This window comes from Manis pentadactyla, chromosome X (assembly GCF_030020395.1).
Source record: "Manis pentadactyla isolate mManPen7 chromosome X, mManPen7.hap1, whole genome shotgun sequence".
NCBI classification, from domain to species: domain Eukaryota; kingdom Metazoa; phylum Chordata; class Mammalia; order Pholidota; family Manidae; genus Manis; species Manis pentadactyla.
Genome location: NC_080038.1, coordinates 13,999,605 through 14,011,783, shown reverse-complemented (window position 1 = coordinate 14,011,783; position 12,179 = coordinate 13,999,605). Strand labels below are relative to the sequence as shown.

Sequence of the window (12,179 nt, the reverse complement as noted above, 5' to 3'; positions counted from 1 at the left end):
GGCTCCCTACCCCTTACACCTACACAATTCAGGGCCTGCTTGGGTAGGAAAGGCCCAGGTCCAAACCAGTTTCTCTAGAATGGCCAGCTGCTCCTTGGCCTGGACTCTGAGGTTGGAATTGGTGGTTTCCTCTTGAGAATGATCAGAGGGGCTGGTTTAACAGTTTCTTCTTGCCAATGACAGCTGTCACTCTGGATTTCTCTGGTACAAAGTTTTATAGGAATCTTAGGGAACCAAGAACCTTGTAAAGGGCCATATGGGGATCTCTGTTAACCTTAATCATTTGTGGGAGACTATAATATACATTAGGTTTATTACAAATATGCTACTACTTGAAGTCAATATATGTTCAACCACAGTTAGGAAATGGGCCTTTAAAAGTCAAATAAATTGTTTTGCTTCATGTTTTGACCATTTCATTTTAAAACAAACTCTCAGAGAGAACTGGTTTCTGAATCATTCTCCAATTTGTTTTGCTTACTTTGAGTGGTCTTAGGGGAGGAATGAAGAGTAAATAAAATATGACAATGTATCAGAAATATTTTGTTAAAAGACATGTTCAATGTGTGCATACTTAAGAATGAAGTGATATTTAAGTTTATCTTTTAAATGCTTTCTGTGGATACTTCATGACACTGGCTTTGTTTCTCTTTATATAGGGAATGCTACTATGGAGAAGAACGGTGTTTCTTTCAGTGTTCAGAACGGAGACGTGTGCCTTCATGATTTCACTGGAAAACAGCTCGTGTTTAATGAGAAAGAAGATTCCTGTAATGGTAAAAGCCGTATCGCTCTCAGGAGGACTTCAAAGCGGGGAAGCTTACACTTTCTTGAGCAAATGTGATTCCTTTTCTAAAATCAAAGCATGATGCTTGACAGTGTGAAAATGTCCTACTTTACCTTTTACACAATGTGAGATACATGAAAATCAACTAACTTTATACTCAGCAACCTCTGGAGGAGCGTAAGTTAATTGAGGGCAATGGTTATTGGAAGAAGAAACCAAGAGATTATACCATGGTTTTTAGACATTTACAATTTGGTTTCTTATCCTTTGTTTTAAAAGAAGACTGGATTTAAACACTAAGAATAAGACTCATTTAAAAAAATCAAAGTTGCTCATCTCTAGCCATATTTGAAAGGGGCTGTTATATTTTAATAACATCATCTAAAACAACAGTTGACTTCAGCCTGTTGATGAGTTTAGTTGTGCATGACTTTATTGTAAATAAGCTGAATTTAGTGACCCACACGTCAAAAATCACTTATACATTTTTTGTATTTATTTTCTACTGTGTAAATTTCTCTGTAGAATCATGGTTGTGTTGTTGTGTCTAATGTGATAATTCAGAAAATCCTTGCAGGTTCAGTGAATTCTAAAGCTCCTTTTGGAGATTATATGGGATGTGAAATACAGAAACTTCACTGAAATCAAGAAATAATGATGCCAGCCAGGCTGGAAAAATATAAGCAGACAGTGCCACAGTTAACTCATACAGTGCCTCTGAGTGAGTTAGAAAAAGGTGCCCCCACTGAGCCGACCCAGGCCCATGGGCTCATGGTTTGGCAAATAGAGTGGAGGCCATATTTAGCTCCACTCACTCTCTTGGGTGCACCCTTGTACAACCTGTACGACTTGTACAACATAGCATCCACTGCTAATACCTATCTCTTGTCCTCATCCCCAATCATCAGATTATGGAATCTGCACCAAGATGTTTAGCTTATTTAATACCTTAGCCACAGGGAAAGATGGAACTGCAATCTAGACTGTATGTCAGGAAAATTGTGACTGTGGAAGAGATACATACACTGCCACTTCTCAAATCCCTACAGCCTTTCAGAAAGGAGAATAGAGTAGGACTACTTTTTAAAAGAGATGTATATAAAGGAAAAAATCGTATTGCTGTCTTTAAAAGGCAGCTGCATGGTACTCTGTTGATTGTTATGACTGGTATACTCTCGCCTAGGCAGAGCTATAATTATTTTTTAAAAGGTGTCAAGTCTTGAAGAGTATATAGTGACAAGGGGGAGCAGCTATTGGGAACAGTGAAATATCCTGCAATGCTGTTGTTTCCATATGTGTCAAACCTGATTGCTCCTAGTTATAGAGGGTCTGTCTTGCCTCTCACCTACAGCTGCTTAAGTGGCACCTCTTATATGTCCTCATTAGGAACATTTCAGAAGCCTTCAGTTAGGTCTTTCACTGAGGTTGGTTCCCTTGCATATATTTCAAGTGAATGTTGTATGCCAGACTAACCATGGTAATAATGTAATACACTTCTGTGCATGCTGATTTGCCTTTGTAATACCTCTGCTCTGATTTATTTAAATGCCTTGTATTTATATGTTAAAATTGACAAAAATGTTACAATCACCAAAATAAATTTGCAGTTAATTCCTCTAAGTTTGAGAAGTTTTACAAAGAGAAAACATCTGTGGTCTCTTTCCCTGGTGGTGTGGCATGGAAATGGTAGGACAGGCCTGATCAAGATGAACACACAGTAACATCTTTTGGCAAATAGCAGACATGCTGTGACTGTGAACTTAGAGCAAGGATTGTTCTACTACATGAGATTAGTTTCTGAGGTTCCTTTTTAATTTTCCACATACTCTTTCAAGATTATCTTTAACACATGTTGCCATTGGCCCACACAAGCCCCAGATTTGGATCCTCTCCAAGTGACTGTTTCCTCCACATGGAACAGTAGGATTTCAAGAAGGTGAGGACAAAATTTGGTGTTTTGGGGGAGCTGATTAGCATGTGGGAGCCACAAATGGGGAAAGCTGGCCTCAGTCCATAAGAGTTCTCAAAGCAGTGTTCCCTTCCATGATGCTCAGCATCCATGAAGACGTGTACTAAATTGTTGAGGAAGGTGGCAAGATACTCTAGATTTGGCTGGGGGAAGATTTCAGAAACAAAATCTCACGAAGCAGATTATGTAACCAACTGTCTAGCCTGAGGGTTTCAGCCCTGGGCAAGTTTACTCTGGATTTGGTGAGACTGAAAAATGACAATGGAACATTGGGGGTAAAAGGGTTTATACCCAGCACTATTCTCATGGTGGCAGGTCATGCACTAGAATCCCATCTGCCTCAGGGCAAGTCTGAATGCAGCAAGCCAGTCTCTGCCTCCAGGCCTCTCTGCCACCTCACAGCCCCAGAGCACTGGGTCAAGCTCTATATATAGAGTCAATAATAGCCCACTGCCAACGTGTGTAAGCCTGAGCCTGCAAGCGTTGCACGTGTGCAGTGGGTAGGGGGACCAGGGTCAGGTGAGGATCCTGGCCATGGAATTTCTATTTTCTCTACACTCCACCTCTCCAGGGTTTTCACTTCACAATCTACATGCCCTCAATCTTTCATGATGGTCCCTGTGCAAGAAAGCTGGAATATCATAACCAAATTCCACAATAATGATAGAGGCTACACAATAGACAAATAACAAAAATTATGGTACAGATAACAGAAATTATGATAATCCTCAAGTCTGAGATCGATTGCCACCAAATGGTCATCCCAGCTGTATTCAAACCAGTTCTACTTGGATGAGTTCATGACTCACACCTTCCATGCACACCCAGCAAGCAGCAGTTTTTGCTAGGCTATGTGCCTAATCCACATAGACATTAGAGGAGATTAACTTTAAGGGTGATAAGACACATTTTAGTGATACCAATATAAGCAAATCTTGTCCATCAGGTAGGATGTACACAAGAGAGTGGTCCTGTGATAGGACCGTGGCAAAAAGCGGGTCCCATCTGCATCTAGTATACCACACCTTTACCTCTCTCCTTGTGGGGGTTACTGAGTGGCCTGTATATAGTGCTACTGGAGGCAAATGTACTGGCCATTAAGATAAAACTCCCCACTAAGATGCTCTTACCTTCCAGCCATTTAGGGTACACTACTGTGATCTTTGGAGGCCACTCTGCCATTACTCCAGGAATACATAAGAGACCAGCCTCCAGGCCTCGCCCCAAGGTGCCAGGAGGGCCAGCCATTGCTGGTCCATGTGTCAAAACGTCCAAGACCACTTCCACTGAGTGGAGTCTCCAGGGTTTATTGCAGTCAGTGCTGGTAGCAAGATATTCTGGTGGCCAAACCCCAGTTTCAATGATTCCTCCTTAGTTTCTCCTTGCAACTGTATAGGGGAGGCAGCAGTGTTTGTTAGCATGTCTACAGGGCTCAATGCCCCTTTCTGGGGCTTCTCATTCAAATGCTGTAGCAATGTCTGTAAGTGGACTGACTATCCCTGTAGACTACTAGTGTCTGACTTCAGGCCACATTTTAACAAACCATTGTACCTCTCTATCGTGCCTGTCCCAGTAGGATTATATGGTATGTAAAACTTCCACTTTATCCCTACTTGTTGCACCCATTCTTGTAGTGCATGTCCAGTAAAATGGGCACCTTGATCACTCTCAAATTACCTGCAGTTGGCCATAGGCTGCAAAGACACTCCAGGCCTCTTTTGGTCATTTGCTGGTCTGCACAACGCCCAGGAAAAGCAACCAGAAGTCCAGTAGCTGTGTCCACACAAGTCATGGCATATCAGTACCTTTTTGATATGGACAGAGGGCCAATATAGTCTATCTGCTACTTGACAAGCGGTATCAGCCCCTTAGCTATTATGCCATGTTGCTGTGGGACTTGGTGTAAATCCAGTTTAGAGCAAAATGCACTCCTGCTGGGCTCTGCTGACTTCAAAGGTCAAAGGCCAGCCCCACCAATGTGCTACAGCCCACATTGTCTTCTATCCCACATACAACAAATGTTGATGTAACCATTGGGCCTCATCAGAGGCAGGCTTTCCTTGTAGCCAATGTACCTGGGCCAGTTCATTTGTTTCATCATTTCCTGGGGATGTCAGTGGCAAATGGCCTGTCACATGACATACTGTAACTGTTTTAGTCTGACCAGAGGCCCATAAATCTTGCCACAACTCTTGCCCCCAAAGAAGTCAGTCACCAAACAGTTAGCATGGTACCATGTTGGTAGCCACAGAGTCAAGCCTCAATAGACAGCCCAACTGTCAGTGCAGACAACTAGTGGGGAAGGCTCCTGGGTGATCACAAGCCATACTGTCCACAACTCTGCCCACTGCCTGCTCTTCCCCTCACCATCTTCCATCCATATTGTCTCACTCTTAAGATGGAAAGCTACAACCCTCCATTTCAGGCTGCCCACAGCTGGAGCCATCTGTGTACCAGGCATCTTTGTGTATAGGGCCTCTTCCCTCCCAAGAAGGGCTTTCTGCTACTAATGGCTCTAAAGCAAATTCTTCCTTCCTTTCACTGGTATATGTCATGAGCCCCAATAAGCGTTGGAGTTCTTCACTCAAGGGGCTAGTACAGAGGGCACTATACAGCTGTAGGTATGTTCCCTACTTGGCCAGTGTAGGCATCTGTGCTATACCACTCTGCAACTTTTGGGTTCAGTCTTGTACCCACCCTGCAATGGGATAGGTGGTTATTACGTTTGTTGGGGCTGTTCCAGTGATGGACTCCATAGCCAGCAAGGTGTGGTACACAGCAGACAATTCTCTGTTAAGGTGTACCATACCCCTGCTCTTTTCCAGAGTTACAGCCAGAATCCAATAGGTTGGTGAGTTTGTTCAGGCCACTGCCAGAGACCCCAGCCATAACTGTCTTCAGTCACATGAACATGCAGCTCACAGAGCCTTGATGGGTCTATCACACTCAAGGCCTGCAGAGCCTTGACTGCCCATTTTGCAGCAGTGAAAGCAGATTCACACATTTCATCTCAGTCCCATCTGACCCCCTTTCATACCAAATGGTATAAGGGCTTCAGAATTTGTGCCAAGTGTGGGATAAACACTCTCCAGTAACCTTAAAGACCCCCAAACTCTTGCAATAGTGTGACAGTTGTCGGGGTAGGAAAAGCCTGAACTTTACCTATCACTGCTGCTGGGATAACTTTAGTCTTACCCAACTAGACAACTCCCAAGAATTTGACTGATAAATCAGGTCCCTGAACCTTGGTGCTGTTCACAGCCCATCCTTTCTCCTGTAGATGTTGTAGCAATTTAGGTGCTACACCTTCCAGGTCTGGAAGAGAATCAGATATAAACATGATATCAATATAATGGTATAGTCACAGCATTGTTAGTTTCTGCCATGCTGCCAAGTCCTGGGCTACAAGTCTGTGACAGATTGTGGAACTGTGGAGGTACCTCTGTGGAAGGACAATGAAAGTCCATTGCTGTCCTTCCCACATGAAGGCAAACTGTTCTTCACTTTCCTATTCTATTTCAATGGAAAAGAAGGCATAAGCAAGATCTACAACATAATGATATGTCCCTAGTTCATGACTGAGAGAGTGTCCATAAGGCCTGTGACAGAGGGGACAGCAACATGCCAAGGGTGTATGACTTTATTCAATTCTCTGTAATCGTCATATGCCAGATGCCATCTGGCTTTTTCACTGGCCACACTGGGGAATTAAAAGAACTATGGGTGGGTGTTATAACACCCACCTTCTCCAGTTCCTGGAGGGTTTCTCCAATTTCTTTATGCCCTCAAGGTAATTTGTGTTGCTTGTTTTTAGTCACCCACCAAGGCACAGACAACGCTATAGGCAGGTGCTTAGCATGTCCCCTCAGAACTGCCTTCACCACACATATTCTCAGTCTGAATTCACCTGCAGTGGTCTGCAAGCATAGGCCCTGCAGAATATCTATCTCCAAAATATATCTGGGGATGGGAGAGATACACACAGTGTACTCCTTTGTGGGTCGACACTCTATTTCCAATGGAATTCAGGCTTGTTTCACTCTGATAGCCTTACCCTCGTATCCATCTAGAACAGCAGGGTCCTTGGAAACCACTCAAGGTTGCCATAAATCAGTGAGCACTCAGCTTCTGTGTCCACCAGAGCCAGAACACATTGTACATTCGCTGGGGACCAATGAATTGATATTTCAACATGTGGTCTCTGGTCCCAACTCAGTCCCCCTAGGCGGGTACCTTGATCCTCCCCTCAGTCAAACCGTATTGCCCAATCGTCTTCCTGTGAGGGTCCAGGTGGGGTAGGCTCACTCTCCCTGAACTTGTGGCTTTGTCTCCAGCTTCCATTTCTTGATCCTCGCTTTAGCTGACTGCCAAAACTTGCTCCGGCTTCAATTGCTGCCATAGCTCCAGTCAGATTTTATGTGACTTTCCATTCATTTTCTCTCTGTCTGCTCCTGCCTTTATCTGGGACCTCTGTCTGCTCCTGTCACATCTGGGCCCTCATGACCTTCACAGGGCTCTTTAAACTCTTCCTCTGAGTAGTGGACCATATTCCCTTCTGTGCTCTCATTGTTTCAGCCTCTCCCAAGTCGGCTACTGTACGGGTAACCGCACTTATGGGCTGTCCTAAGTGAGGGGCAAGAACGGCCACTAGGGGCCCAAAGAGGGATGGGAGGCCGTTTGAAGCACCACATTACTCAGCCCCACAGTAAAAGGCTCCTCATCTGGGCCATAATTCATTGGGCCATAAATGGCATTTTTCATGTCTAACTCCCATAACACCTGTTGGAGCTCAGCACACATCTGCCATCTAGTGGGAGAAAATGGTAAATCACCCTGATTGGGCCATACAGCACAAAACACAGCCATAAGCCCACTGAGGAGGGAGGGATTTTCTGGGGTCTGATGTCAATTTTGCAGTCACTGCCGCAAGGCAGGACGAACTGTCAGGGAAGCCAGTTTTCCCATCTCTGATCCAGACAATGATACCATCCACCCCTACATCCCAAAGACACAGAAGCCAACCTGATATCAACTCCAAGGGCTTCTGCTGAAATTGGGAGCCCAAATCCACCAACTTACCCTGTATATAGGATACAGAGCATAGAGTGCTCCATGACCTTGGGAGGGGGCTGCACCTCTCCCAGAGGAACCTGCAGTTGTTGCTGCATCTTTATTTTCTTAATAACAACTGGGCGGGCTTTCAACCAGAACCACCCCACCCCCTTGTCCTTCTCTGACATATCCTCTACCACATCCGGTGCTGACAGCAGCTTCCTCGCCACTCCCCTGAATGCCTCCTCTGCTATACCCTTTATCTTTTCTACAGTGCCTTGCAGCAACACTATGTCAGTCTTCAACAACTCTTTACCTTCTCTTCAGCACCTTGTAGCTGGCATTCTTGTGCTGCCTCTTCTCATGCTCCTTGCAGGAGTTTATCCTTCTCCCCCATGGCCTTTTTTAATACTGTGAGAAATATCCAACCCATGGTTTCTGCCACCTCATGGGCACTCTGTTTCTCTAAGGATCTCCCAATCTCATGGAGGGCCTCTATCACTGCCTCAGGCATTGCCTCTACATCTCCCCAGTTCTGGGGAGGGGCCCACTCCTTTAGAAAGCCCCCTCAGTCCACATGCCCACTGGGGGACACCAAAATTCCTCCTCATCCATAAGGGGTTCCTTCAGTTATTTCCCCAGCCATAAGGACAGCCCTCTGAAGCACCCTTCCCATGAGGACAGCTTATTCCATTTTTTTTTGTTTTCAGTCTGCAGCGAATACTGCTGACTATGCTAAATGTCTCATCTGAGGGTTTCAGCCCTGGGCAAGTTCACTCTGGATTTGGTGAGACCGAAAAATGACAACAGAACGTTGCGAGTAAAAGGGTTTATACCCAGATTTATTCTTGTGGTGGCAGGTCAAGCTCTAGAATCCTGTCCACCTCAGAGCAAGTCTGCATGCAGCAAGCTGGTCTCTGCCTCTGGGCCTCTGAGTCACCTCGCAGCCCCAGAGCACTGAGTGTAGCTCTTTATATAAAGTCAGTAATAGCCCATTGCCAACATGTGTGTAAGCATGTACCTGCAAACATTGCATGTGCGCAGTCAGCAAGCAGACTTGGGTCAGGTGAAAATCCTAGCCATGGAACTTCCATTTTCTCTACACCAAATTACACACAAAAGGATGCACAATGTTTAATGTCCTTTAGGCACCATCCCCCTTATTTTCCCCATTGTGTTTGATATCTGAGTTGTGGTCCTTAAGCCAAATTCTCTTGTCTAATTTTTTTTTTTTTTTACTTCACACAGATAAGGGGCAGGACAGAGAGAATATTCCTGAAAAGCATTCTCATTTGGATTTCAAACTGGTCTCACAATCTGAGACTATTGAAGGAGATAGAAGTGGTGCCAGTATGAAGAGGCAAGGAGTGTCATAGCAGAGGCCACTATTTGAAGAAGTGTTTCCTCAGAACATTTGAAAAATTTTTTCCCAAAACATACTACAATCAATTCCACAAAGTATCTCTATTGACTTCAATGAGCAACATCATGATTGTTCTCAGCAAAAGTGGTAAAATGGCTTCACTGGGATACTGGGTTTTTTCTAATGAATCTACCTAGGAAGCAAGTTAGTTCCCTGAAGGCCATTTTGACAAAGACCTAATTTACTGAATGAACAATTTACCAAATGGACTAATATGTTGTCATTTTGTCTCCATAACAGCATTTTAAGGACTTTCAGTTTGTTTCTGCCTTAGCTCCTCGCTGCTATGGTTGGGATCTGAAGGACAGGAAAAGGAAAGATATAAGTGGATATAAGAACATAATACTGAACAGGAATAACTCTTATCAGTAGATTCTTTTTTCTTTCACCTCAGTCTCAAGCTACAGCATCAAAAGGTTGGGGCAGACAAAATTGAGTATATTCTTTCAGAATATATTCTTTTAAATATATTTACAGATATATTCTTCACTGTAAAAAAATCTGACGCTCCCTTGTGTTTTCTCTCTTTACCTCTCAGTCTCAAAGTAGCTACAGGAAGCTGGAGCAGAGACAAATTCGGTATTCTTTGAAATATTGTGATGAAAAACAAAATGATCCCCAGACTAAAATTAAATTGTCATAAAGATAACTAGATTTGGTAAATGGGCTATTTCCAGTAAATTGATTCAGAATGGCTCCTCTCTGTGTCACAGGTGGTGCTTTTCTTTAGAATCAAAGACCTGAACACTCCAAGAGAAACATTTGTTAGTTTCTACGTTAGACACTGATATCTGGCTCTCTGGGAACTTCCTTGGTAGAAGCCACTGTGACAGGACAATAGGCAGACCCTCTAGGTTGAGTCAGGGAAGTCATACATGGTGCTGCCCCCGGGGTCCAATTTGGGGTTTTCATCTTTATGAAGATCATGAATCAGCTTCAGAAACAACAACATACCCCATCACATTGCACGTCTGATTCTTGATACATATTTGAGAACTGACTTGGAGACAGTTTCTATTGGGTCAAAACCAGAGAAAGGCTTCATGGATATAGGGACCACGATATGGAGGTTTTGTATCTCAGCGACATAGGATACTAAGATACGAGTCTGATTTTTCTACAGCATAGCATCTAATCCAAAATGGATCAATAAAATTCACCTAGAAACTTAAAGCTAAAAAGTAGTAGCCTTTCTTCTTGGTTTTATCCCTGAATTTCAAGCTTATTGAAAATATAGAGCTTATATGATAATATGCATTAAAGTATAGGCCAAAGCCTAAGAATGAAGGCTGGCTATACACCAGAAGGGGTGTTTGTGTGTAGTATCATTTGTAAAGAATGAGATCAAGAAACTGAAAATGTTTCTATACTGGTTGAAAATGCCAGGTCATGTGCAAAGTTCATCAGCTATTTTTCCCCCATGGCTGCAAAACAGATTCTTAAGAAGAAGCACTCGATGTGAACGAAAGCAGTAATGAAAAGAAGCAATGATACCAGCTTTTAAATGCAGAATACATAAGAGTTCTAGGAACAGTACATATTCAGATTCCAAGAGTTAATGGTGATAACAATGTCTAGTTTTATTTATTCCTAGACCATAGCAAATTCTTCATGAAGGCACATCATGTGGATTGCTGAATAATTTAAGAGCCAGTAGTAAGAAACAAAATGTGAGATGATGAGGGGTTGATGTTTTAGTTGAGTGACATAGATTTGTTATGAGATTTCCAAACTTTTTACCTTGTTAAGGGCCGTACATAGGGGACCCAGTTGAGTAGAACTGATTTCCTTCCCTTCCTCCCCTTTCTTCCTTCCTTCCTATTTCCATCCTTCCTCCCTACCTACACTAACTGAGCTACAACTACATGCTCAACACTATACCAAGCATGGTGGGAGATACCAAAGACTGCTTCAATGAGTAACTTACAATCCAGTTAGAAAAACATGCCTCACATGAAAACAAGAAAATATGAGGCAATGTTATTGTCAAATGATAATGAAAACAGCTACAATTTATGAAGTACTTTTCTATGCCAGGCATAGCACTAAGTGCTTTATATTTATCCTCTTGACCATAGCCGCCCTAGAAGGTAGGTGCTATTATTCCCATTTTACAGATGGGAACATTTAATTTCAAACAGCTAAAGCAGCATGCCAAAGCTCACACCACTTGTAAATGGCAAAACTGGGATTTGAACTCAATTTGAATTGACTCCACGACCTAAGTTCTTTTTAAGGAAATTGTTAGGGGAATTCAGAGAATGTTGAGGGCTAATAGGAGGGAGGAGCTGAGCTGGCCCTTAAAGGAAAGATAGGCTTCAGATGAGCCAGATGGAGGAAGGGCTTATCAAGCACACAGTAAAAGTATGAAGACTAAGCAAAGGGCTTGCGATAACTATTACAGTAGCCCAATTGTCCAGTGGAATTCATATGGGGTCAGATTTTGGTGGAAAATGAATATTGGGTCAAAGATTGTGAACTGTAGGTAGTAGGCAGCCACGAGAAACTGTAATGCCAAGTTTCAAGTTGTAGTCCTGTTGGACTAGACTGCAGTCCTGGCTTGGTGAGTGGCGCCCAGGTGACTAGGAGCGGGGCCGCAGGCTGGGGGGGCAGCTGGAGAACCCTGCCCCGGCCGCCCCTTTCCCTTCCCGGCCGTGCCCCACTACTAGGCTTCCGCTCAGCGTAGGCGCGGCCCGGGGCAGCGCTACCATCCCGGCCCGCAGAGGCGACCTCTGTGGACTGACCTATTTTCCCGCCTCTGGTGAGGTGGGCGGGCCATCCCGAGCGCCTCCTCACCGCCGCGCAGGGAGGCTGCCTTGCCGGCCGCCTAGAGTCAGTCCTCTACCTCCCGCCCTCGGAGGATTCCTCTCCGCTGCGGGGGCGGGGCTGGAGGGCGGTGCCAGGGACGCGACTGCGAGCTCATCTCGGGGCAGGGCGGGGCCCAAGCG

The 12,179-nt window shown here is 44.2% G+C and overlaps 1 protein-coding gene across 5 annotated transcripts in view; it reads left to right on the top strand.

Moving 5' to 3' along the window:
- The window catches only part of ADGRG2 (adhesion G protein-coupled receptor G2), a 119,417-nt gene extending 117,010 nt beyond the window's left edge, over positions 1 to 2,407 (top strand). For all 5 annotated transcript variants that reach the window (XM_057495949.1, XM_057495951.1, XM_057495950.1 and 2 more), the window contains one exon: positions 660 to 2,407. In XM_057495949.1, the coding sequence (XP_057351932.1) occupies positions 660 to 844 (185 nt within the window). In that variant the 3' untranslated portion in view covers positions 845 to 2,407. The remainder of the gene's footprint in view (positions 1 to 659) is intronic.
- The last annotated feature ends 9,772 nt before the right edge of the window (positions 2,408 to 12,179 follow it).